Source organism: Lycorma delicatula, chromosome 9 (assembly GCF_047948215.1).
Source record: "Lycorma delicatula isolate Av1 chromosome 9, ASM4794821v1, whole genome shotgun sequence".
NCBI lineage: Eukaryota > Metazoa > Arthropoda > Insecta > Hemiptera > Fulgoridae > Lycorma > Lycorma delicatula.
The window spans coordinates 124955820-124981244 of NC_134463.1; the positions used below are offsets into that span (position 1 = coordinate 124955820).

Consider the following 25425-nt stretch of genomic DNA (forward strand, 5'->3'; position numbering starts at 1 on the left):
TGGCATTTCCATTATCGGCCATTATGTCTGAAATTTATTTACAGGAGTTCGAGAATAAGATGGTTATGGTATTTCCCACGTTCATAAAATTCAATTATGGGTTCAGTATGTTGATGAAATTTTGGTAGTCTATGATCCTGTTATAAAAAAAAAAAAAAAAAAAAAAAAAAAAAACATGAATAATTTAACATTTAATAATTTAATGAACATTTAATAATTTTAAAAAACTTAATTCTTATCATAATAATTTAACATTTACCTTCAAAACAGACAAATACAGAAAAATAAATTTTTAGATGTTGACATAGAGATAAGTAAAAGTTATAAAATTATAATATCTGTATATAGGAATCCAACTAGTAAAAAAGCTATTAACAGAAGATCAAACCATTCTTGGGCACACAAAATTAATGCATTTACAAATGTGTTAAATAAAGCGATATATTACACACAGAATAGTAAAGAAAAACTATATGCAGAAATAGATATTATAAAATGTATTGCAGTAAAAAATGGTTGTAATACATCATTAATTGATAATATTTTAAAAAAACAGAAATTGAATTCTAATAATGCAACAACATTGATATAAATAATAAATGTGATAATGAAACTATTTATATAAAATACTCTTATACTAACAACATTATTGAAAGCTTGGTTAATGTTTATAATGGGAAAAACATAAACCAGCACATTGACCATACAATAAATCATCTGAAAATCCATAGTAATGATAATGTTCCTAATAATGTGTGTGGTATCTATAAAATAACATGCAATGATTGTAAAAAAATTTATATTGGGAAAACTAGATCATTCAGGGCAAGGTTTGCAGAACACTTTAAATCTTATAAAAACAATAAATTAGGTTTATCCAATTTTGCAGATCATTTAATAATCAATAAACATTCAATCACCAACTCAGATACAAATTTAAAAACAACAGAAATTGTAAAAGGATGTGATAATAATAATAAAAAAGTAAATATTTTATAAAAAAATTATGTATACACATATAGACAAAAGTTGATTAATGTACAGACAGAGTTTGATCTTATCAAAAGTGCCATAGATAACAGCACATTCATATAATTTATTAAATAAACATTTTAAATAATGTTAGTTCAGTACTGTATGTGTGGCTGGCCACATGAAATATTATTTTATTTTAATTGATATTTATAAATATAAATTTGTATATAAATATAAACAAAAACATGAAAATGATGAGCCACCAAGTCACATTCAAAGATGTTGATTTAATTAAAAACTAATAAAATTCAATCATAACAACTAGCAGTAATGGCATTAGAACAAAGGAAGATATAATGTTTTAAGTATTACAATATTCCAGTACTAGACTGCTGGATTTTCGTATTCATCCATAATAAATCTCAAAATTTATAAAACTAACAATTTTGACAAATTCAAAAATTCTAAAAACAGTCTATTTTAATCATTGTTAAATATATATATATATATATGTGTGTGTGTTATAATAATAATAAATGTTAATATATATAAGTTCTATTAAATAAATCACCTAATACAGATGACTGTAATTTTTATGTGTTTAATGCCACTGAAATCAGATTGTACTGTTTTGATTTGAAGTACCTTAATGAAATGCTAAACTTGTCATCAATATCTTATTATGTTTATGTAAAATTTCATCTGGGAAGTATATCACCACCTTGAGACTCCCTCAAAAGTTAGAAAATAAGTTTTCAAGACACAAAAATGGAATGTCAGATTGTTTGGCACTCTTAAGTATGAATTATATAGACTGATATTTATTAAATTAAAAAAGTTGAATTATCTTTGTTATACCTATGAATATGCAATCTTCACAAAAAGAATTACAGTTATTCTTAAAAAAAAAAAATATCTACTATTATCAAACCAGATAGAGAACTGCTTTTTTGTAACTTAACACAATTTTTCAGATTATGAAAAGAGCTTTTTATGCTAATGTTGTCATTTTTAATAACTTATCAATCAATTTTTTATTTTTGAGATGACAGGCATCGACTGCTTTGGTCATTTTGCCCTATGAGAATGGAAATTTATACTGTTAGTTTATTTAAAATACAATGAAAACATTTTCTTTTATAGAAAAATATTACTCTGCCCATAAATTTTTAAATAATACTAATTAAACATTTTTTATAAACCATGAAATTTCTCCATCCTGTGCAATGTGGCATAAATAAGTGCTTAAATAATTTTCATTAACATCTGAATTGTGATTTAATTTTCAGCAGCTATTCTTTATATGTAGTATCTTCAGGTTTTTTCATTTATATATCTTATCCTTTGCATTTTTTCAGTTTTCTATGTTTCAAATAATTAGCATTTATTTTTAATCGCATCTATTTTTTTATTTTATAATTAATTGTGTACTTTGTGATGCTTCTATGATCAAGGTTTTACCACAGTGTCCCTTGATCCGCCCAGACAATCACCGGGACAGTTCTTTTTTTTTTCTATGGAGTATCATATCTACCCATTCCTTGATCTACGAGGCATGTTTTTAAAGTAAGTACCATTTTGAAATTAAAAAAAAAAACAAGTACACTTTTCTTAACAATTTTATTTTTTGTGAAAGCCTGTACTTTAATCTACTTCTCTACATAATTGCCACCAATATTAAGGCAGTTGTCATATCGTGCAACCAGCTTTTGAACACCATCTTCTTCATGGCGCTGACCACCCAGATGTTTCTTCAAAACATCTGGGTGGTCAGATGTTTTGACTACCACGAACAAGTGGTAGTCACTGGGCGCTAGATCGGGACTGTATGGAAGGTGATCAAGTTGTTTCCAGCCAAATGATGCGATAAGTTCTTGAGTTTGATTAGCCGTATGTGGACGGCATTGTCATGAAGCAAAAGGATCAGCATGCCACGTCTTTTGTTTTGGATTGCACGGCACAGTTTTTTTAAGGTCTCACAATACGTCATAGAGTTTATTGTGTCACCACGAGGCAAAAACTCCACCCCCTTCCAGTCCCAAAACACCATACACATGATTTTCTGAGCTGAAATTGTCTGCTTAAACTTCACTTTCTTGGGTGATATTGAATGCCGCCATTCCATGGATTACTGGTTTGATTCCAGTGTAACATAAGCCACCCATGTTTCGTCACCTGTTAATTTGGCTTAGAATCATTACCCTTTTCGTTGTACTGTTCAAGGAAAGTCAATGCACTGCCTAAATGTTTGGTTTTGTGCATCTCAGTCAACATTTTTGATACTCCGTGTGAACAAAATTTTGAAATAATTTAAGAGTTTGGTCACAATTTCGTAGACAAAACTCCTTGAAACTTGAAGAAATTCTTCACATAGCAAAGAAATCGTAAAGCATTTGTTCTCTCTTACTTTTTCATCAACTTTTTGCACCAAATCTTCAGTAATGACAGAAAGTTGCCCATTCCGTTCCTCATCATGGCATTCCTTATCCATTCATTCCAACATTCTGGCAATCATCTTTAACTCTAACCCATTTTCATACCGTTCCATTGCTCATAATGTTTTCTCCATACACTTCACTGATCTGACGATGAATTTCAGCCGCTTTCATGCCTCTTTAACTCTAAAAAAACAAATCGCACTTCGTATTTCACAGTCAGCAGGATTGTCAATCAGCGGAGGCTTTTTAAATACTCACAAGCAAACATAAACATAGTCGAATATTTCCATAATGGCGTCTGCGGCTTGCCAACAGATGCAGGTGCACAGTGCGCATATGTGGAATGCCGACCCCGGCATAGCAGCAACAAAATTTCAAAACTGTACTTACTTTAAAAACATGTCTCATATGTTATGTACCGATCACATTAAATGAATTATTTATTTATATGATAATTTTTTTTTTTTTTTCAGGAACAATAGAATTATTAAATAGGTGTTATAGTGCACTGTATAATGAAGTAGCTCAGGTTGAAGATGATGAAGCAGAAAAAGATGATTTCTCAGATGTATGGGAAGCTTCAGAGTTTAAAGATTCTGACTTCTGGTTTTTGAGATCTGGTAAGGGTTTTATTTGTTTATTTTAGGTTCATTTAATTACACCTTCTTAATGACCGTGCTTAACTGACAAAGTAAAATTCAAACAAAAAGATATAAACCAGGTAGATAAATCACTCATGTAAATATTCAATTTAAATTTAAAAAATCAAAAGGAATTTAATGTTCTTTCCCAATCTTATCAATACATTGTTTCCATGAAATTTAGAAAATAATCCTTATTTTTTTTATTTCTTTTGATTCATCAAAATCAGATTCTGATATTCCAGATATTGTGAATTTTATAAAAAACTGTTTTTTGTTTTATGGTGTGTTAATTATTATCTACCGTAAAAATTATGCTTTCTCCTCTACAGAGTAATATTTTGTATCAGAATAACTCTGTAACTAGTATATGAAGTATTAGTTAAAATCTTCAGTTTCCATTCTATATGTGCACTTAATGTATGTTGAACTTTTTATTTCTATTTCTGCATTTCTTATGAATAAGCATGCATGTTTTTAACCATCACTATCAAGCTTTTCCTTATGTAGAAGTAGATTTTTTTTTATTTTTATTTATTTATTTTTTATAGAAGAAGCTGATGATGCCTTAGAATTATTTAAATCTGAATCTGAAGTTTCAACAACTAAAGAATCTTCAAATGAAGATGTATCTGAGATATGCCTAATATCTATACCGACTATTGTCATAACTATTGAAGCTGGTATAGGATCTCATACATTACCAATGCTGCTCTTAGAAAGTAGTGTTAAAGGAACTGTTAATGATTGGAGCTCTCAGGTAGGTGTGCTCACATTTATTCATTAATTTTTCTTCACAACTTAAGATTTGGTTCATATTTCTCTTTTTAAATACAAATTTCATTAGTTTGTAGATATTTCCATTGATACTGCATTCAACTTCGTTTAACTGCAAAAATCTACAGGAGTAAGTTTATTAAGCATGGCTTGGCCATCGTTTAATAAATATTTTAGTATATATTTCATACTCTATAAGAATAAGATGTTTTTGATTCAATGAAAATTATGTCTTGAATAAATAAATACATAAAAAAGGAAAAAATGTTACTAATAGCTCAGGTTATTAGTTACATTTAAATTTAAATATTATCAACAGCTAAGATAATTAATTACTACCTTTTTTAGACCTCACTTATTGCACTGAATTTAACCGAGTTCTGTAGCGAAATTGGATTTATGAAGTGAAAACTGAGATAAAATGCATAACAGAATTGTTGATAGCAGAGGTTAGGTCTTTATCAAACATTCTTCAGTAATAGTAATATCATAGACACTACAGCCCCATACTTTTTTTCTGTAGTTTTGTAATTTTTTAATCGTAATAAGTATTTGCAATATATTTACAAAAAATTAGTATATATATTACGTTCAAGAAGTACCTGTACATGACCCCGTAGGGGAAGACACCTCCCTTATGATCCTGGTCCCACACCCCTCCAACATTCTTCCTAACCCTGATAGACTTTACCGGAGGTAATCTAAACCTAACAAATCACAGTCATCAGTTTGGCCTTTGTCAGGATGCCATTGATGCAAATCAAATGCCTCAACAGACATTTCCATCGGAGTTTTTGTACAACTTTCTATCACCTACGTATGGCTTCCTGCAACCATGACCACCTACATAGCTTGCAACCCTCAACTATGAAATTAACCGATTCGCAGAAGTGTGATTCCTGCGCCTTCCTCTAAAACCAAATTTTTCATACAAAAACTCTTCCCATATCAAACTTTGATTAGATTATGCACTCAGATCATTACTTGAGTCTTTTAAACACCAAAAATATTATTCTTATACCAACAAAACAAGTATTAATCGCAATGACAATTTTGTCCTCAAATTATTCAGTTTACTCAAAAATCAAGAAACAAATTAACAAATTTAATAAGCTTCTAATGAAAACACCCTATCTCTGCTTTGGTCTGCTCTCAGGAGTGTGGTCAATGCCTACAATTTCCCACACCTCAGCGCCATCACAGAATTCTCAACTCATCCATTCTTCATCCTAACAGCAAATAATCCCAGCTGACCTGGGCTCCATGTCAAAACACCTGTCTTGGTGAAGTCAGTACCCAGGTAGGCCCCCAGCCATCCTGGGTCTGGGTTGCTATTCTATTCTGGGCCTACCCTAGCTAGTCTGGGTTACTATTCTATCTATACATCTATAACAGCATCAGACCCCCTCAGCCATCCTCTGCAGGGCTAAGAATGTGACGAAGCCAGCAACTACGTTCCATTTCCTTTCTGTTTTTCAATTAACTTGCAGCTCAAAACCAGAATTGATCCTCGCAAGCTCTGTAACTACTTTGATACAATTTCGTTCCTGGGGCAGACATATAAAACATCATGGTGTACATCAGCAATGACTCTGCACTCCAGATACAAGCCTGAATTAATCAAACTAAATCTGACCACCCTATCTCAAAAGCACTATGTCCAGAAAGAAACTGTCTAATGCCGATCAGGAGAAATCCTCCTAACAACCTGAACACTTTTTACATAAAGAAAAATATCATCCATGTTACAGCCATTGCACGATTCAGTCCACCTAACTTGCCTTAAATGGAAACCTCGGTCATCTGTTTCTTTTATACCCTCAGAGGGCAGCATAACCCTTCTATACCCTTCTTGGCAGCATAACATAATTGGCACTCAGTCACAAGGAAATCAACGGGCTCAATACCAGAAATAACAAGGACTGCCTCTCAAGATAGACAACTGTGATAGGCACCGATCTCAGATAATAATAGGAGACACTAGATTCTCAACAAAATATTCCTATAAAATTTATACCTCATTTGATGAGCCCAGGCAGGTGCAGCATACAGCATTATATCTTTGTGTACATCCATATATATAAAGTACCTGTACCCCTAGAAAAATTCAAATGTACCTCTTCCATCTTTGAGCAAGCTTCTTTTTTTCTTTTTTATGCCTTCAGAATAAAAAAATGTTTTTGGTTGAGCATCTAACCTTGCGTGCATCACTTATATAGATTTTTGTTGGAAGTTAGTCAACAGCCTCTTAATGTCTCTTTGAGTGAAGGAACAAGATCAGAACTGTACAGAGAGTGAGACAATATTTCAATTGATACTAAGATAATAATTTTATATTTTCTGCTAAGAACACTACAATTTTTATGTTGAATACTGTTTACCTTCCTTAGCTTCATTCTTTTATTATATTTTGATGCATTTTGGAATAACTCATTCTAAAAACTTGTACTGGTACTTTTAAATTTCTGTTAGTCTTTGTATAATGTTTAGTCAATGCCACTCCCTTTATTTGGTGTCATGCCTTGTCTGGCCTTCTTGTTGTTTATTTGTTATTAACAGTTACACTTACATTTTAATTTTACTTTTCTCTTTCCTGTTTTCAGTAAATTGAGTTTCTTGAAAAGGACAGCCTTATTGATCTGTTGATTTATGATCATTTTATTGTTACTTTTTAATTTGAAGACTTCTAAATTTTCTAAAATGTTCATTCTTCTTCCTTTAATGCAATTGCATATTAGTTTTATTGATTCGTCTGTTTTCATCAGGGAATGTCCTTCTTTTATTAAATGAGTTGCATAATTAAAATCTTGTTTTTAATTTTTTAAAGATCTCATGTGTTCACGATAACTTAATTTTAATTTTCTTCCCATTTGTCCAATGAAAGTTGCATTGCATTTACATATTATTTTGTATACTGTTAATATCATTATTGTTATAAATATCTTTTTCTTCTATATTGCTATTAAAAATCTTTCTTAAGGTATTATTTGTATTTATATTTACTGAAGAATTGTTTAATTATATAAATTTCTTTTCTCATAAATTTTAATTTACTCCATTTAAAGATTTCTTTATCGTTTGTTGTTTTAATTTCATTTCTTTTATTTCTATTTTTATTCATTTTTCTGATAATTTCTTATTTATACCTGTTTTTTTTGCTGTATGAAAAGTAGTATTTAACTCTTTTTTGTATGCTAGTTTCTTTAATGGTAATTTATGTAGTTTATCTATCGTGTATCTAAAAACCGCTAATTTATGCTCTAAATCATTCATTCTCAAAGTGGGCAATAACACCCCGTTGTGGGCGCTGGAAGCCTTCAGGGGGGCAGTAGAAGGCCCACAGAAAATGTGGGACATTCAGGCCGTCTAGGAAGGTGATGGCTGATTAAAAAAGGCAAAAATTATGTTTTCCTGATATTTCAGACTAAAATTAAATACCTACTACACCAGTACAAAAAGTTAAAGAGACACCTATAGTTTATGATAAAAAATGATTGTATTCAAACTACTTTAACTTTGCAAAAAAGAGGTTTAGAGAGATTAATAAAAAAAAATTATAAGTTTGACTACGCTACTTTTTGACAGTATACTTCAGATTTAAAAAATGATCGAATAAAAAAAAAATTTGTGAGAAGAAAAGTTTTAAAAATTTGAAAGTTTTTCTTCATGTTATCAAGCGATTGGATGAAGTGAAATTTTTCAGTAAACTGCATTAAAATCATTTAAAAGCTTAAGACTTCTGCTTTAATTTCTTTTTTTGTACATCTGTACAGTTTTTCTGAACTGAAATATTCTACTTTGAAGAGAAAAGGCCACTTTTATCTTTAATGCTTCACATCTCCTGATCTTAGCTACGTTTTGATACAAATAAATATGGAAATTAAACGGTTTTGATCTACCTTTAATGGCAAATTGTGAGGTCTTTAATGTAATGTTGTAGTTTTTGGCTTTTGTTAATTTTGTGCCGAGATATTCAAATCTTTAAAGATTGAGACTGCAACTTGTATCACCCACTCTCAGCTTAACCCAAGATCATGTTAAAATCTCAATCATTAAAGAATGTAACTTTTTTGAAAGCATTTTTAATAAAAATACTTCCAACTATGATTATGATATGCATTTTAATTGCTGTCATTTAAAATGTAAGTTTCAACTCAGAAATATGATATGCCACGTTTAAAAACAGCAATTGCATTTACTATTTTTAATAGATATAAGTTTAAAAATGATGGGGGACGCTAGAAAATTTTGATTCTCAGTGTGAGCGGTGGCAAATTCACTGCTCTAAATAAAGCATAAATTCGAATCATATGCTGTGATGTTATGTGAATAAGTTTCTTTTCTGAATATTTCAAAATCTAGATTATTTTTATTTCTTTTTATTGTTTGGTTAAAAAAATTAATGGTTTCATCTCTCTCTTTTTCCATTGTATATTTAATGTTATGGTGAAATTTGTTCATTTCTTCCAGAATTGTTTCTTCATTATTATTTATTTTTTAATTAATAATAGAGTTTCATCCACATGACTATTATATTCTAAGCAACTGTATTTTTTCATGTTATCTGGTATATTTTCTTCTTCCATATTCTGTAGGAATACTTCACTTAATATCACCGATAGTTGGGTTGCCTTTGCTTCATTCTTCATTTTTGGTCCATTCTTCATTATATTTATTTTATTATTAGATTTAAATTGGTTTTGTTGAAGAATTGTTTCTAAAGTTTTAATCATTTATATTTTCAAGTTATTATTTATCTTTCTGCGATTTAGTTTCTTTTCTAAAATCTTTATAATTTCTTTTAATGGTAGAGTTGTTCCAAAATGCATCAACATATAATAAAAGAATGAAGATAAGAAAGGTAAACAGTATTCAACCTAGAAACAATATTTCAACATTGATTTTGGGATATTTCAACCCAATGGAAAGGGATTTTAGTGAGGGTTGAAACCTTCCCTAAAATCCCTTTCCCTTAGTGAGGGTGTGAACAACGGTAGTCAGATAAGACAGTTATTTTCGTGCAGTAAAATAATGCCTTTTAAAGTTTTCCTTGGTATTTGCTTCAAATTGCAGGCTTCAACTTCTGAAAAAGTATTTCACTATAAAGAGTACTTACTGTTTATTGTTGATAATCTGTCAGTATTGGGCCTTGAGAGTTCCAAAAAATTTTAACATGAATTTTCCTGCTGACAGTTGACTTTTAGACTTTTCCCAAGTTGACATTTGTGGATGTTTTCATTCCATATTTCCTACTTACTCTCTAGCTTGAAATAGTAGACAAATGTTTTGTCGCTAATGAAGATTGCGTCCAAGTAAGCCTTCATTATCATAACAGATCAAATTTTGTTCAACAGATGTTCCGATCACATTTGTTTATGCAGTATTCCACCAAATTGTTTAGGGACCCATCTTGCATAAACATAATGGAAGGTAAATCTACTGTGGATGATTTTGTAGGAAGAGCTGTAACTGATTTATAGATCATTTGCTACCATTTCATCGGTAGTAACTTGTGCATCTTTTAGAACCATAACACATATAATTGATGGCAACATTGTCACCACTGATGCAATCGATAGGCATCCAGTTCCTTCATTCATAACAGTCGTATAACTGCTTTTGAATTTTTCATACACTTTTAGACACTGTTTTCATATTGTCTTTAAAAGTCTTTGATAGATTTCGGCCCCTGATACACATTTATATTAAAAAAATGGATAATTGAATACTGCTCTTCTTTGGTGCAAACAGAAAGCAAAGCTGCCAAAGTTAATGTTACAGTTGTGAAAATAAAACTGACTTTCAACTTCAAATTTACCCATAAGTGTTTACGGGTAAAACAATTCAGTCTCTGCATGTGTGTATGGCTCTGTTGCCAATAGAAACCATTGTGGATAATTATTGTTTTACCCTCATATTTTCTTTGATTACAAGACTTTTTTTATAAAGAAATTATATGTAATATAATACAGGGTAAGCAACATAAAACCAAGCCCATAATGAAACCGCTACCCAACACTATGAAAGACTCTCACACAACTAGCGCGACTAGTGGATGTAACTGATTGTTGCTGCTGTTTGTCAGGTGGTTACGTGTCAGTGCAGTATATATTTTGTTGCAGTACAGTTGTGATTGTGTAAAATGCCTTATTCAATCCAGGAGAAGATAGCTATATTTGAGGCCTGTATTCGTTCTGGATCGTTTGAAGATTCACATCAAGAATTCGTGGAAAAATTTCCGAATGCCTGTATACCAGCAAAGAGTAGCATGCACGATTACTTAAAAAATGATGTAAAACAGGTTCAGTTTTAAATGTAAAACAAAATAGGCAAGGACTCCACAGGCCACTGCCGATTGAAAAAAGAATTACTGTCAGTCCAAAAAAATTATTACGCAAGTTATCCCAACAATCTGGTGTTAAATACACATCTTGTCGTAAAATTCTTCATGAATTAAAATAGATGCTGTATTGCATTACAATTGTGCAACAACTAAAGGAGACAGACAACAAGCTGTTAGCAGAGGATGGTGGCCTCCACATTCCCCAGAGTTGCCTTCTTGCGATTTTTTCCTTTGGGGCTACTTAAAGGAGTGAGTTTGTGCATCTAATCTCCACAATATTAATGAACCGAAGGTGAAAATTTGACAAGAAATCGACGCAATTGACAACATTTTGTGTCAGACAACTCTCAATATGACCAATCGAACACAAAAGTGCATCGATGCCCAGGGTGGTCATTTTTAACATCTTATGTAACAATAAGATAAATAAAATTCCACACTTAAATTATGTTTTATGTTTTAATTATTTAATTTATTCATATCGTTCATAAAATTTCATTTCAACATAACTTATCTATTCTGCAGTGGTTACGTTACTGGTTCAGTTTTATGTTGCTCACCTGTATATCCAAATAATAATTAACATTGTATGGGAATTCAAATAATATTTAGGTTATCCACCTACAAAGGGTATAAAATTGGAAATTAATTTTTTGCAATTAATTAATAAGCTTAAAAAGCACCAGAATGATAGGAAAGGCGTGCAGCAAACAATTAGGGTAGATATGTTTGTACTGTGGCTAATACTGTGTTATTTAACACAGAAGGAATTATTTCATTCACCGCTCGCTTGAAAAGACTCAAGCAATTTTGTGTAGAGATTTCAAATTAACATTTCCTTTTGAAAATTACTTGATTGTCTGATACTTTAGTATATCAGTCATGCATGTTTGTATGTTTTATAATGTTAAAGTTAAGGACTTCATTAACATTAACAAAAGGGTGGGTTAGATAAACAAAATCACTGTTCTTAATAGTAAGTAATATTTGATTTTTATTTCATTTTAATCCTTAATTATAACATCGTGTCATGAAACATTTTACTTAAATATCACTTTTTTCAGCAATTAATTTTAAAGGAACAGTTAGTAATTTTTGCTTGCCCAAAATGTTAAAATAGACAATATTCTGGGGTAGTTGATGTTTAGGTGCCCTGTAAAAGTCGTACTCATTTTGAGAGCAGTTATACCTCTGGTAGCAAAAATGTACTAGCTAAAGTATTAATTTTCGTTAATTTTGTATAACTGTCAAAAGTTGAAGCACCATCAGAAACATTTTAATGAGTTTTAAACAGTGTTCATTAATTATTTGTACTTTTTGTTGCAGCTAACAGCGGAGATGCAGATCACATTACAAATTGGTTATTACAATAGTCGTTTGGCATTATGGGAGCCAATGATTGAACCAATCGAAGTAATTAGACAAAGTGTCAGTCAGTTTTTCCCATGGGAGCTTAGCTTAAAGGTAATTTAGTTATTTTTTAAGGTTTACCATTTCATTTTTTCTGCCTTTATTTTTATGTGTATACAGAATAGAATATATTATAATTATTTACCATAATGATTATACATTTCTGTTTTTTTTATGAGAGACTATCGTACATTGAAATTTTTGAGCATTTTAAAGGTCTTCTTTTTGTCTTACCGTATTCATATGATTTCTACCGATCTTACAGTTTTTAGTAGTCTGTCTGTTACTTTATATGAATTAAAGAGTTAACATTTGTATAAACATTCGATGCACATTAATTTTTTCCTTTTCTTGTTTTATAAAAATACATAATACTTGGGAAAAATAAATGTAGTTTTGTATTCATTTGTAATAATTTTTTTTGCCTGTAATGCAGTCTGTTCAAAAAAGAGTGAGCATCATTTAGTAATAAAAGGTTAAAGGTGACAGTTCTCTGTCGCTTACTCAATAAAATCACCATTATGATTTTTAACTGTAAATTTCTTAATTTGATCGGTTCATAAATTACATGGAAATCAAGTTATACAAAATGTCACAGGAACCTGGCAAAATACAAAATACAATTTTTCTAACTGTGTTTTAATATGTAATTGCAACAGCAAATATAATGCCATTCATCGGTGTAACTTCATTTTTTAAATAAGTTATTAAACAAATATTCTAAATCATTTTCTGTTCGCTGTTGTAATTTTTCTCACAGATTTTACATCACTGCTTGCACCATGTTGTCTGGAGTCACTCTGATTTCTTCTTGAACGGAGGCTTTGAATTTGTTAATGAACACTAGATTGAACGCTGTTGATAAACACTAGATTTTCGTAGAGAAAATAGTCACATTCTAACAAGTCTGGAGAATGTGCATATGACATGTCTTCCATTGGAAATCACATGGCCTGAATGAAAACATCCTGTTCAAAGTTATGTGGGCCTATGATTCCAAAACTTTCAGAATACACCAGATAGTTACACTTAGACGTGAATGGAACCCATGAAACTGTTCAGATTCATATCGAAATGATTTGTTTGTTCACTCTGCTTGATAAATGAAAATCTTTCCAAAATGTCACCAAATTTGCTTTTTTATGCCCGCTTAAATTTTGCACTGCCTTCAGTTTATACCGATAAAAGTTCAAATTCTTGAGAAGAATTCTCTTCTGACACTGTTGTGGAATAAACAGAGGGCTGCATTGTGCTTTCTGGTTGAACACTAAGACTCCTCATCATCGCCTGCCTGACTCTTTTAGTGTTTGGAGGAGTTTTCACAGACTGCAAAGGACCTGGTAGTTTGTTTTTCATTGCAAAAGCAATAATGGGAAATTTATTATCCACAAGTTTATCATATTGCAGCCAGGAATGGCAACATGATGTGGAATAATAAAATCTCAATAGAATAATCTCTGTGTAATCATGATTTTTAAAATATGTTTCTACTATGAAGGTATGATGTACAACAGTCCACTACTCCATTGTTACTGAAATGTCATCTGGTATGCAAGGTCACAGCCATTTCAGTTCACGCTTATACATCAGGGTGGCAACTTTTCCTTTAAAAATTGCCAGGTTCCCGTGGCTCACCATATTTGTTCATATTCTACATTTTAAATAATATAATATCCAGTTATTATAAGTAGGGAAAACCGTTAAATTTAAACAGTGTATTTTCATATTTTATATAAATTTGTTTGCAGTTTGAGAAACATGAAATCGATGCTAGAGATGGTCCTATTGATTCAGATTCTGCTAATCAAACTGCAAAATTACTTACTACAAAACATCCACTATCAGTCATAGTAATCTCTTCTGAGGTATGTTAATTGAGACAGATCATTTTTGCTTATTACTTTTGTTAATAATGAACTTCATATATTTTAATTTTCAATTAAAACTTAATTTACAATAGACTTAAGGGTTATTTTTTATTTATATAATTATATATCAGAAAATCCAGCTTTATTTAATAAGAACTGTAGACCTGTTAACCTATATTATATAGGCCTTATGTTCAGGTAAGGGTAAAATAAATCTACAGGATCCGCATCCTTTGTATAAATCTTGTCAAAACTTACTGAACCTTGTAGAAGAAGGAATCACTAATAAGGGAAAGAACAGATAGAGAGAGAAAAAGAAATTTGTGTCTGTAGAAGAATTGTGAAACAAGAAAAAGAAACCCGATAGAGGACCTTAGATAATAATAGGAGCCTGCTATTCTGATAACAATCCCGCTGGAGGTCAATTCATCTTTACCTGAATACCATGTTACTTATTGACCAGCTCAAGTGTATGTTGTAACAGATTATTTTTCTTCCACACACTAATAAACCTTCTGCTAGTAGGCTTAGTCTTTTTTAAAGAAAACCGTTACTTATTCTCAGAATTGTTTAGCAAATAGAAATATCTATCTGAGCTATAAACCGTTCAGTTAGACTACTCCTTCCTCCTTTGGATGTGCAAAGTTCTGTGCTGACATCTTATTTATTGAATATTTACAAAGGTTTATTTTTTTAACTAGCTTTTGTTGTTTTGGATATTAAAATTTGAATATAGTCATGTTAAATTTACAAGAAGTTACCCACAAAGTAATAGTTTGGAAGGGCTGTTAAAAAAGATCAAATACATATCATGTAAAAAAAATTTTCTCTTGGAAGAACAAATCTTACTTTATTTTTCTACATAATTACTCCATTGTTGAGGTATTAATTTAGCTGGGCACCAGAAGTTTTATCCTTTCTACATAGAATGATGCCACCTGTGATGCGAGCTGCTTGGTGGGAACTTGTTTGACCTCGATTTGGTGTTGTGGAACTTTCATTCAGCAAGAAAGCTTACACAATAACAGGTGATAGCCTCTTGGTACAAGCTGTATTACGTTAATTTAACTGTTTCCAGCCAAAAGTCATGAGGAGACATAACAATTTCTGATTATTCAATTTATCAGACGCAATTTTGTGTTGAAGCAAACATGAAATTTATGGAAATTGATGCGATTGTGAACCTCTGTCTTTAATCTTGACGTCAGTTGCACTCACCAACTTGGTAATCACAGAAGAACACCCACTCCGTTCATCATTGTGAACGTTATCGCATCCTTCATTAAACAATCCCGCTTATCTCTATATAACATGGAGTTACTCATTACATTTACTCCATAAACATTGCAAATTTGTTGGTGAATTTCAGCCCCGGTTAAATGTTCCTTGTCTTTAAGAAACAGAACACAGACCAAATTTTATATGCAGTGGGGTGTCTCGAGTTTCTTAAACAATATTATCACACATTAATAAATGTATAGATTAGATAAATGAATAAGGATGTTGTCAGTCCTTTCCTAACTTCAGTTGTTACAGAACAGATACATAGAATTGTGTTTTATAGTGTTGAAGTAGCAATATTTAGAAACAGAACTTAATTTCTGGGAACACACACACGTGTGTGTGCGCATGTGCATGTATGTGTGTAAAACAACACATCATGACTGATTCATGATGAACACCCTGCAAAAACTACTGAAGATAAACAGATGAAAATTTGTATACACTTTCTTCTTATGGTGTAAGCGTACAATAAAAAAGGATTTTTTGAAATTCGAGTTTAAAGAGTTAAAATGGAGTAACAATGAAATTTACAATTTCTCAGTAACAAATGAAGATATCAGCTTGATTTTTGATATCTGTGATCTTCATGTGAATATCAAAATACCAATATCTAATTTTTTTTTTAAATTCAACCTTCAAAGGGATGAAGGAAGTTAAATGAGATATACACTAGATTTGAGCTTGCAAATAAATATGTAAAAACCTTTTCTGAGTTATTTTTAATTTCAGTTTTTTAAAGGGTAGCTCAACCAACACAGCCACTGCCACTGTTATTATATATGCAACATGATTGGCTGCAACTGCCTCTGGTTACTTGACTAAAAACAGAAGAAATAAAAAAAAATTTTCCATGACAGGAAAAGTAAGTAACCATCATAGCGTGGGCAAAGCCATTATGGGAATGCTAGTATGTGTGTGGGTGTATGTATATATATATATATATATATATATATATATATCTTTATACATATATTTCTTATGTGCGTGTGTATGTCACTGAACTCCTCCTAAACGGCTGGATCGATTTTGATGAAATTTTTTGTGTGTGTTCAAGGGCTCGAATCCCCTGTAATTAAAAAATATAGATTGTGCAAATTTGTAAGGTACAGTATTGAAGTGAAAATGTTTTTTTAATTTATTTATGTGTTGTTGATCTTGGGGTGGTTAAGATTCACAATTGGGTCCAGTAGACAGAGCTGCAATCGTGTTTTAGAAGTTTTTTTTTTAATTTTTGGTTTATCAGTCAAATCCGGTAGTTGGTGCTGCGATCGGATTCTAGGAATTTTTTTTTATTTTGTTGCTTTTTCGCATATCAGTTACTTACATCGTAGCTTAGTGTTCTTACATTAAAATTCATATTTTTAACGAACTACTGTGTTTAGAGAATAGTTTGAATTAAATCCGATAGGTACTGCTGTTCTACCCACCGGGTTGGTCTACTGGTGAACGCGTCTTCCCAAATCAGCTGATTTGGAAGTCAAGTTTTATACCTACAAATTATAATTTGTTACCATTTAAAGAAAACTGCTGCGGAATTGCATCGAATGCTTATCCAAGCTTACGGTGAGCATGCTCTTGGTAAATCACAGTGCTTTGAGTGGTTTAAAAAATTCAAAAGTGGCAATTTTGATGTGAGAAACAAAGAACATGGAAGACCATCGAAAAAGTTTGAAGACAGCGAATTACAAGCATTGTTGGATGAGGATGATGCTCAAACACAACAACTCACGAATCAATTAAATATAACACGAAAAGCCATCTCTATACATTTAAAATCCATAGGAAAGATCCGGAAGATAGGAAAATGGGTTCCACACATGAACTGAATGAAAGACAGCAAGAAAACTGAAAAGCCACTTGCAAAATTCTGCTTGCCAGATAGAAAAGAAAGTCATTTCTCCATCGAATTGACAGGTGTTGAAAAGTGGGTATATTTCAAGAATGCTAAGTGTAAAAGATCTTTGGTAACTCCAGGCAAACCATCAACATCAATTTCAAGGCCAAATCACTATGGAAAGAAGACAATGCCCTGTTTTTGGTGGGATCAGAAGGGTGTGATCTATTATGAGCTGCGAAATCATTAATACTGAACGCTACTGACAAGAAATGATCGATCTGAATCAAGCATTGCGTGAAAAATGACCAGAATATCAAAAAAGACAACACAAAGTGATTTTGCTTCATGATAGTGCACCATCACACACAGCAAAACCGGTCAAGAAAATGATTGAGGCTTTCAGTTGGGAAGTACTTTTACATGCGGCTTACTGACCAAACTTGACTCTGTCCAACTACTATTTATTGGATCGATGGGACACGCACTTGCTAAGCAGTGCTTCACTTCATATGAAAATGTACGAAAATGGCTCAAAAGAGCAACAGTGTTTTTGGCGTGGCATTCATAAACTGTCAGAGAGATGGGAAAAATGTATAGCTAGCGAAGGACAATATTTTGAATAAAACATTTTTACACACACATAAGATAAATGAATATTTTTCAGCATTTGTACATTATTGAATATGAAATCAAACAAAACAACCTGAAAAAAAGTGCTTTTTCTCCATACACTGGCTCACACTGCAGCAATTGCAGAAGCATAATTACATAAATTACACTACAGATTGCTTCTACATTTACCATATTCTCTAGTCATGAAAAATGGTTTGGTGGAAAGATATTATTACCTTTTATGAAATTAAGCAATTCCACATTTTAGAGATTTTGATAAGTTGTATTTTCTTGTAATAATAAGCAGCTGAAATAAGTTTGTCAGGCTAAAAGGGGATCTTATATATTTTTTTTTTTTAATTTGTAAAAAACTGTTCTGAGAAATATCAGAAACGTGTCTCATAACCAATAAAAAATGATTTTACACAATATATTACTGTATAATAGAAAATTTATCAACATAGAGTATTCAGGTTGTACCAAACAGTGCCGAAGTACAAAATCAGTTGTACCAACAGTTCTTTTTAGTTATAGTTTTTTCCATACTTTAAATAATTTTCTTTTCCTAAGTTGATGTTTTTTTTAATTTTATTATGAAATAAATTTTTCAGGAAACAATGGAAATGACAGTGAGTAAAACGTGTATGGAAGTTCTTCAATCACTAGGTGCTTCATTCAATGATGCTATATACAAACCAAGTGCTTCTGTTAAAGCTTTCAGTGCTCCTTATGTTCTTAAAAATGATATCGGTGTATCAATAGTTTTAATACTTGAATCTATTCCATTTTATGTAAGTTATGTCAGTAATCATTTTAATAATATTTCTTTGCTTTACTTTACTTTTAATGTTTTTTTATATATTAGAATTGATTTTCAGTTATTTCATAATTGAATTGTCATATCAGGTATTGTCCTGATTTTGTTAATACTTGATTGTAGAAAATATTCTGCTGAATTTTATTAAAATTTTAGAAATTATTGTAAGTGTCTACAAGAGCATCACCAAAACAAGAAATGCACAACTGTGAAAATTATAAGCATGTAATATGCATTCTTATATCGCCAGTTGACTAAAAAAAATATAATCTATTATGGGTTGCATGAAGAAGATAATGTGAACCATCCTCTTTTGTAAAATTTTAAGCCTTCCTAGACAAAAAACTCCACTTATTTATAAAATACAGTTGCTGCAATGATAAAATAATTAAAAATGTGTAAAAATTTACACATTGAGAATTAGTGCATAAGTCAGACCTTAATACTGGTATTCCAAATTGAGTTTTTCTAAGCAGTGATGTTATCTTCTTACAGTTACAGATCCTTATAAAAGTAGTGATACACTGATAAAATGAATTTCATGATTCATTTATGGTTAAAAAATGGCTAATTCTTCCATTATTTCATTTCAATAATATTTTTCTAAGTTTTAGTTATTTTAATATTCGTACTAGTTTTACATCGAGTTAGTAGATCCTTAGTTTATATTTACCTAACATTAGATTCAGGATTTTCAAGAAAGTAGCAAACAGAGCCAAGCTGTCAGCAAATCTGAGACAAGTTAACCTTCTTCTATGATTTAAATATAACTCATACCTGAATCAATTCCAAAACAATTGCCGTTTCAATCTTTTCACTTTCAATGTTTTTATACCATAATAAAATGTTGTTTTCTTTTAACAGTATCAGATTTATTCCATTTACTCTTCTGGCATCCTTAGTTAAATTATTATTTTGTAATATGTAAAAAATTAACTGTACACGTACAAAAAGGTGGTCTGTAAACGATATAGTTTCATTGCATGCAAATACTGCAATGTTAAATATACAGATCTTGATGCAGTGGAGGTGTACAGCAAGGTTGTCATGTCTTGTATTAAACTCTAAGATAACCTAGCTTGTTTACTAGTTTTTTCTTGTCTTCAATCACTTGACTGGTTTGACGCAGCTCCGAGATTCCCTATCTAGAGCCAGTCGTTTCATTTCAGCACACCCCCTACATCCGACACCCCTAACAATTTGTTTTACATATTACAAACGTTATCTCCCTGCACAATTTTTCCCATCTACATGTCTCCAATATTAAAGACACTATTCCAGGATTCCTTCTCCTATAGCACTACATATCAAAAGTTTTTAATCTTTTCTTCTTCGATACTCCAACCGTCCAAGTTTCAGTTACATATAAAGCTAGACTCCAAATACATACCTTCAAAAAGTTTTCCTGATGTTAAATTAATTTTGATGTAAGCAAATTATATTTTTGATTGAAAGCTCATTTCGCCTGTGCTGTGTGATATTTTATATCGCTCCTGCTTCATCCATCTTTAGTTATTCTTCTTCCAAAATAACAAAATTCATCTACCTCCATAATCTTTTCTCTTCCTATTCTTATATTCAGTGATCCATCTAAATTATTTCTACTACATTTTATTACTTTCGTTTTGTTCTTGTTTATTTTCATGCTGTAGTTATTGCGACTTCATCCATGAAGTCCTTCATGGATGAAGTTTTCATTGTTTCTTCTAAATATTTTTTATTCTCTGCTAGAATTACTATATCATCAGCAAATTGTAGCATCTTTATCTTTTCATCTTACACTGTTACTCTGGATCTAAATTTTTCCCTAACATTATTAACAGCTAGTTCTATATAAAGATTAAAAACAACAGGGATAGGGAACATCCTTGTCAGACTTTTTTTATTATGGCTTCTTTCTTATGTTCTTCAATCTTTACTGTTGGGTTCCTGTAAAAGTTAATTATTCTAAAATCACCTGACCAAAAGTCGTTTTCTTCTTCCCACCAAACCTTGCTAATTCCTACTACATCTACGTTTAGCCTATCCAGTTCCCTCTTTTAGTTTTCTAACCTACCAACCTTTTTTAGACTTCTAACATTCCACACTCCGACTCGTAGAATGTTTTTTTTAATTTTCTGGTGACCCCTGCCTTAGTAGTCCCCACCCAGAGATCCTAACGGGGGACTAGTTTACCTCCAGAATATTTTACCAAGGAAGGCGCCTCAATCTTTCTTACATGAAAATGCAGAGAGCAACATTTTCTTGGAAAAAAACAGCTGTAGTTTGCATTGCTTTCAGGTGCGCAATACTCAGAAGATTGAGTGATGTTGATATGGCCATTTAAGTCCTCCTGACCTTTGCCCTAACAACTACTGAAAGAGCTGTTGTCCTCTTTCAAGAATCATTCTTTAGTCTGGCTCTTAACAGATACCTCTACAATATAGTTGCACCTTCGGTCCAGCTATTCTATATCACTGAGCAATTAAGCCCCCTCACCATCGGCAAGGTCTCATGATTAATAGAGGGAGGTTTACTAGATTTATTTCTGTAATTTTCCTAGGCCTAAGTGCTTTCAATAACTTTTTTTTTGTCGTAATCATATCAAAGGGAGGGTGATATTTGTTTAGTTTGTTGTATAGTATTCTTTATCTACAATTGTACTATTTGATATAAACATAAACAATTTCCATGTTATTTAAGTGTCATAATAGAAGTAGTTTTTGATGGCATAATCATATTAATATCAGCCAAAGATGTGTGTGATTTTAAAATAACCATTTTCGTGGTATTTTTTTTACTTTTCCACTTGGTGATCATATTTTACTTTTTACACTATTTATCTCAACATTCTGTCAAAGATATTTATTATCGTTCTTTTGTAAATTATAAAGTGTGATTATTATTTTACTTTTTTTATGTTCATCATAATTATTCTTTTTTTTTTTGTTTCAAATTAATTACTGGCAAATTGCATTATTTAAAGGGTATATAAAATTCTTTGAATGGATGTAGACAGAAGTGTCATGTAATTTTTCTATTTCATTTTCATTTTATTGTTGGACCTCTTAATCATCCTCAAAAACAATTAGTAAATTGATGTAAAAAAAATTGATTATGTTTACTTTAGATCATTGTATTCCTCAGATAACTGTTGTTAATTAGATTACTAGGTTTAGGTAACTTAAATACTAAAGAGTAAAAATACTAGCCATTTTATATATTCCTAACCATAATTCCATGGCCAAAAAGACTGTGATAAAACTCTGTGACTCATAGGTTTAAAATTAAAAAATTATACACCTCAGTTATGAATGGAGAAAATTGATGTAGAAACACCTTCTTTTTTAAGCCTTTATACTGATTAAAGTTTTTTTGTATTGACAGCCAATTTATTACAAGTACATCAGATGTCTGTTGAAATAAAATAGCTCATTTTTACATCTTAAAAACTCATTTGGTTTTTTGAGGTACCCTAAGAGGTGATATATTTTGTATGAGAATATATATATAAGTATAATAAATATTTAATAATGATGACAAGCTTGGCGTTTTATTTGACACTTCAAGCATAACAGTATGGTTTGATTTTGTTAAGATTTTATTACAAAGTTTTATAATAAAATAACCAGAAATTTTGCTTTACAGGAATGTTATATCCACCTGAAAAACACAATTAAGCAGTTTTATCCATATTTAAAGGCAAGTGTGGTGTAATCGATCCACTGAATAATTTTTTGAACTGCTATCATACAATTTTCAATTCCTTTCAATTAATTATCTTCAGTTATAGATACAATTATCTGTGAAATAGGTTATGATGAACAGTTCAAGATTTTGAAGCAGATCATTAATAAACAATTAGAAAAGCAAGGGACCAAGGATACTTCTGCTGTACCATTCCTAAATTTTACATGTGAATTTTTATCAAAATATTAAATTTCAGTTACTTGTTTATGTGGTTCGTAAGGTATAACTTTAACCAATTTTAAGCAGCTCCTCTTATATCGTAACTGCTAAGTTTTTTCATCAGTAAAAAATGTGGAACTAAATTGATTGCTTTACCGAGATCTAAAAAAGTTTTAAAGTGGAATTTGTTTTTTTATCTATACAATTTAAATTGTTTTCCAAAAACTGGAAAATAAGTGTGTCAGTGGACAGTTTTTTCCTAAAGCCATCCTGAAAGGCTGTCAATATGTTAGACTTTTCAAGAAATATTAAAAATTGATTTTCATAATTTTTTCAAATATCTTAGAAAATATGGACACTAATGAAATCAATCTATAATTTTGTTAATTAAGTGCCAAACCTTTCTTAAGGAAGAAGATAGCAACAGCTATATTAAGGCAGATGGAAAATGTTCTGTTATTGAAAGACTTATTAATTAAACTACATATAATTCATCATTATGTAATTTGAAACATGAATTTTCTCTGAACATTTTTGATTACTGTTAAAAATCACTGAACATAAATTTTTCGGCTTTGTTTTTTCAATTTTAATTTAAATAATGCACCTAATAAAGATTATTTGTCTGAAATATAAAATAAATAATCATAAGATATAATTAAGTATCTGTTTTTAATATTACAAGGATACTGAAGATTGTGGTTCTGGAGAGATATGCAAGCATTCAGTAACAAGTGTAAATGTTTAGAACAGCTCTTAATAATTCAACTGATCTTATAATAATAATAATAATGAGTCATCAGCAGATAATTAACAAGTAGCTTTTTTCATTATTTACTGCTATTTTGTAAATATTACTGATAACGGGTATAGTTATTTAAACTAAACAGTACAGTTTAGTTTATTTCTTTCTTCTATTTTTCTTTATCGTTATCAGGTATATGGTGTCAGCAGTGAAGAAGATGTAACTGAGGTTCTTATTGAACCAAACGCTGAAGTGAGTCTTTATTCTGTTGATGATCCTTCTACATCAGCCTTAACATTTCCCAGCTCAACTTCGATGACTGTAAATGAGAAATATCTCATTATTAAGGTAAGTAGTAAATTTATTTATTTTTATTTTGACTTATTGGTTACATTTGTTTATCTTTTAGTTTTCCCTTTTATTCCTTTTGGAATATTTTCAGAATTTTATTAGTCATTACAGACAGAAAAATCTTTCTCTAGTAGGAAAATTGAATGGAGCAATATATTTACACTATATCACTTGTATACTTGTATAATAGGCATGTATACTTTTATTATTTTCAACCTGAAGATCAGATTTATTTACATAGCAATAGTAGAGATTGATAATTATAAATCTTTGATTATCAGTGTTATCCTGATGTTTATACACTAGCTGTGAAAGACAGAAACTAATATCATAGCATATTGTGGCCCAAATCATTACCACACTCAAATTGTACCTTTCTGGAAGTAATTTATATGAAATTTAAAACAAAGTTGTAAGTAACCCTATAATACATACTACAATTAAATTTCATGATTATAGGTTAAACCATTCCTTTTATATAAAGCCAAATAAAGACCGGTTGACATTTAAAAAAAACATATGTTTATAAACAGAATATAATGAGTTTTATTTTTACACAGGAGTTCTTAAAACCCCCAACAATAATTATATTTATATTTATTGCTGCTAAAAATTCTAAATTGTAAATTTCCTTTTTTAGAAATTAGGATTTAATTACTTCCTATTAAATTAGGTTGAAAAACATCAAATTTAAAGAAAATAATAAAACTTTTCAGAGTAAGGAGTTGTTTATATAGTTTTTTTTTATTATTATTTACTGGTATATCTGATTTTATTTTTATGATAAGCTTAATAACTTGCATGAAAAAACCTATCCCTATAACCTACCTCTTTTAAAATACAGCACCCTTCCTCATATATTCACAACCCTCAATTAGTTTTGTCTAAAATTTAATTATCGTGTTAATACAGACTACCACATAAAATTTTTGATTATAGGTTAAATCCTTCCTTATATATAAAGACTAATATGCATTAAAAAAAACACATGTTTATATTATAAAAAGAATTTTGTAAACAACTTTTATTTTTACTTGGAGTTCTTGATACAAAGAAGTATAAAATTCAGGGTTTTTTTGTACCAGTAGCAATACTTTATTTCTGTTGTACTCAAGGACCATCCTTAAAGTAAATGTTTGTGCGCATAATGCTTGCATAAGTGAACCTCATGCTAACAGTTTTTAGTTAGTTCTATGTTGTAGTATCAGCTCAATAGTATCAGCCAATTAATGCACATAGTAAGTTTCAGTTCATTTAAATTCAATGAATTTGAATACATTACCATTTTCTTGAATGTTTAAAATATAAATAAAAACAAAACATCCTACCAGATAGAAAGTTTATGGGAAATATTAACGTTAAGGTATTATATACTGTCTCCGAATGACTTCGATGGCACGTGGCACCTACTAACCTTATGGTAGCCCTGAGAAGGACTG

General features: G+C 30.7%; 1 protein-coding gene across 2 annotated transcripts in view; it reads left to right on the forward strand.

Annotated features, from left to right (window-relative positions):
* Vps13 (vacuolar protein sorting 13C) overlaps window positions 1–25425 on the forward strand; it is a 286208-nt gene that overhangs the window by 163288 nt on the left and 97495 nt on the right. For both annotated transcript variants that reach the window (XM_075374575.1, XM_075374576.1), the window contains exons 34-39: window positions 3887–4033; window positions 4606–4814; window positions 12501–12638; window positions 14333–14449; window positions 18797–18976; window positions 23828–23983. In XM_075374575.1, the coding sequence (XP_075230690.1) occupies window positions 3887–4033; window positions 4606–4814; window positions 12501–12638; window positions 14333–14449; window positions 18797–18976; window positions 23828–23983 (947 nt within the window). The remainder of the gene's footprint in view (window positions 1–3886; window positions 4034–4605; window positions 4815–12500; window positions 12639–14332; window positions 14450–18796; window positions 18977–23827; window positions 23984–25425) is intronic.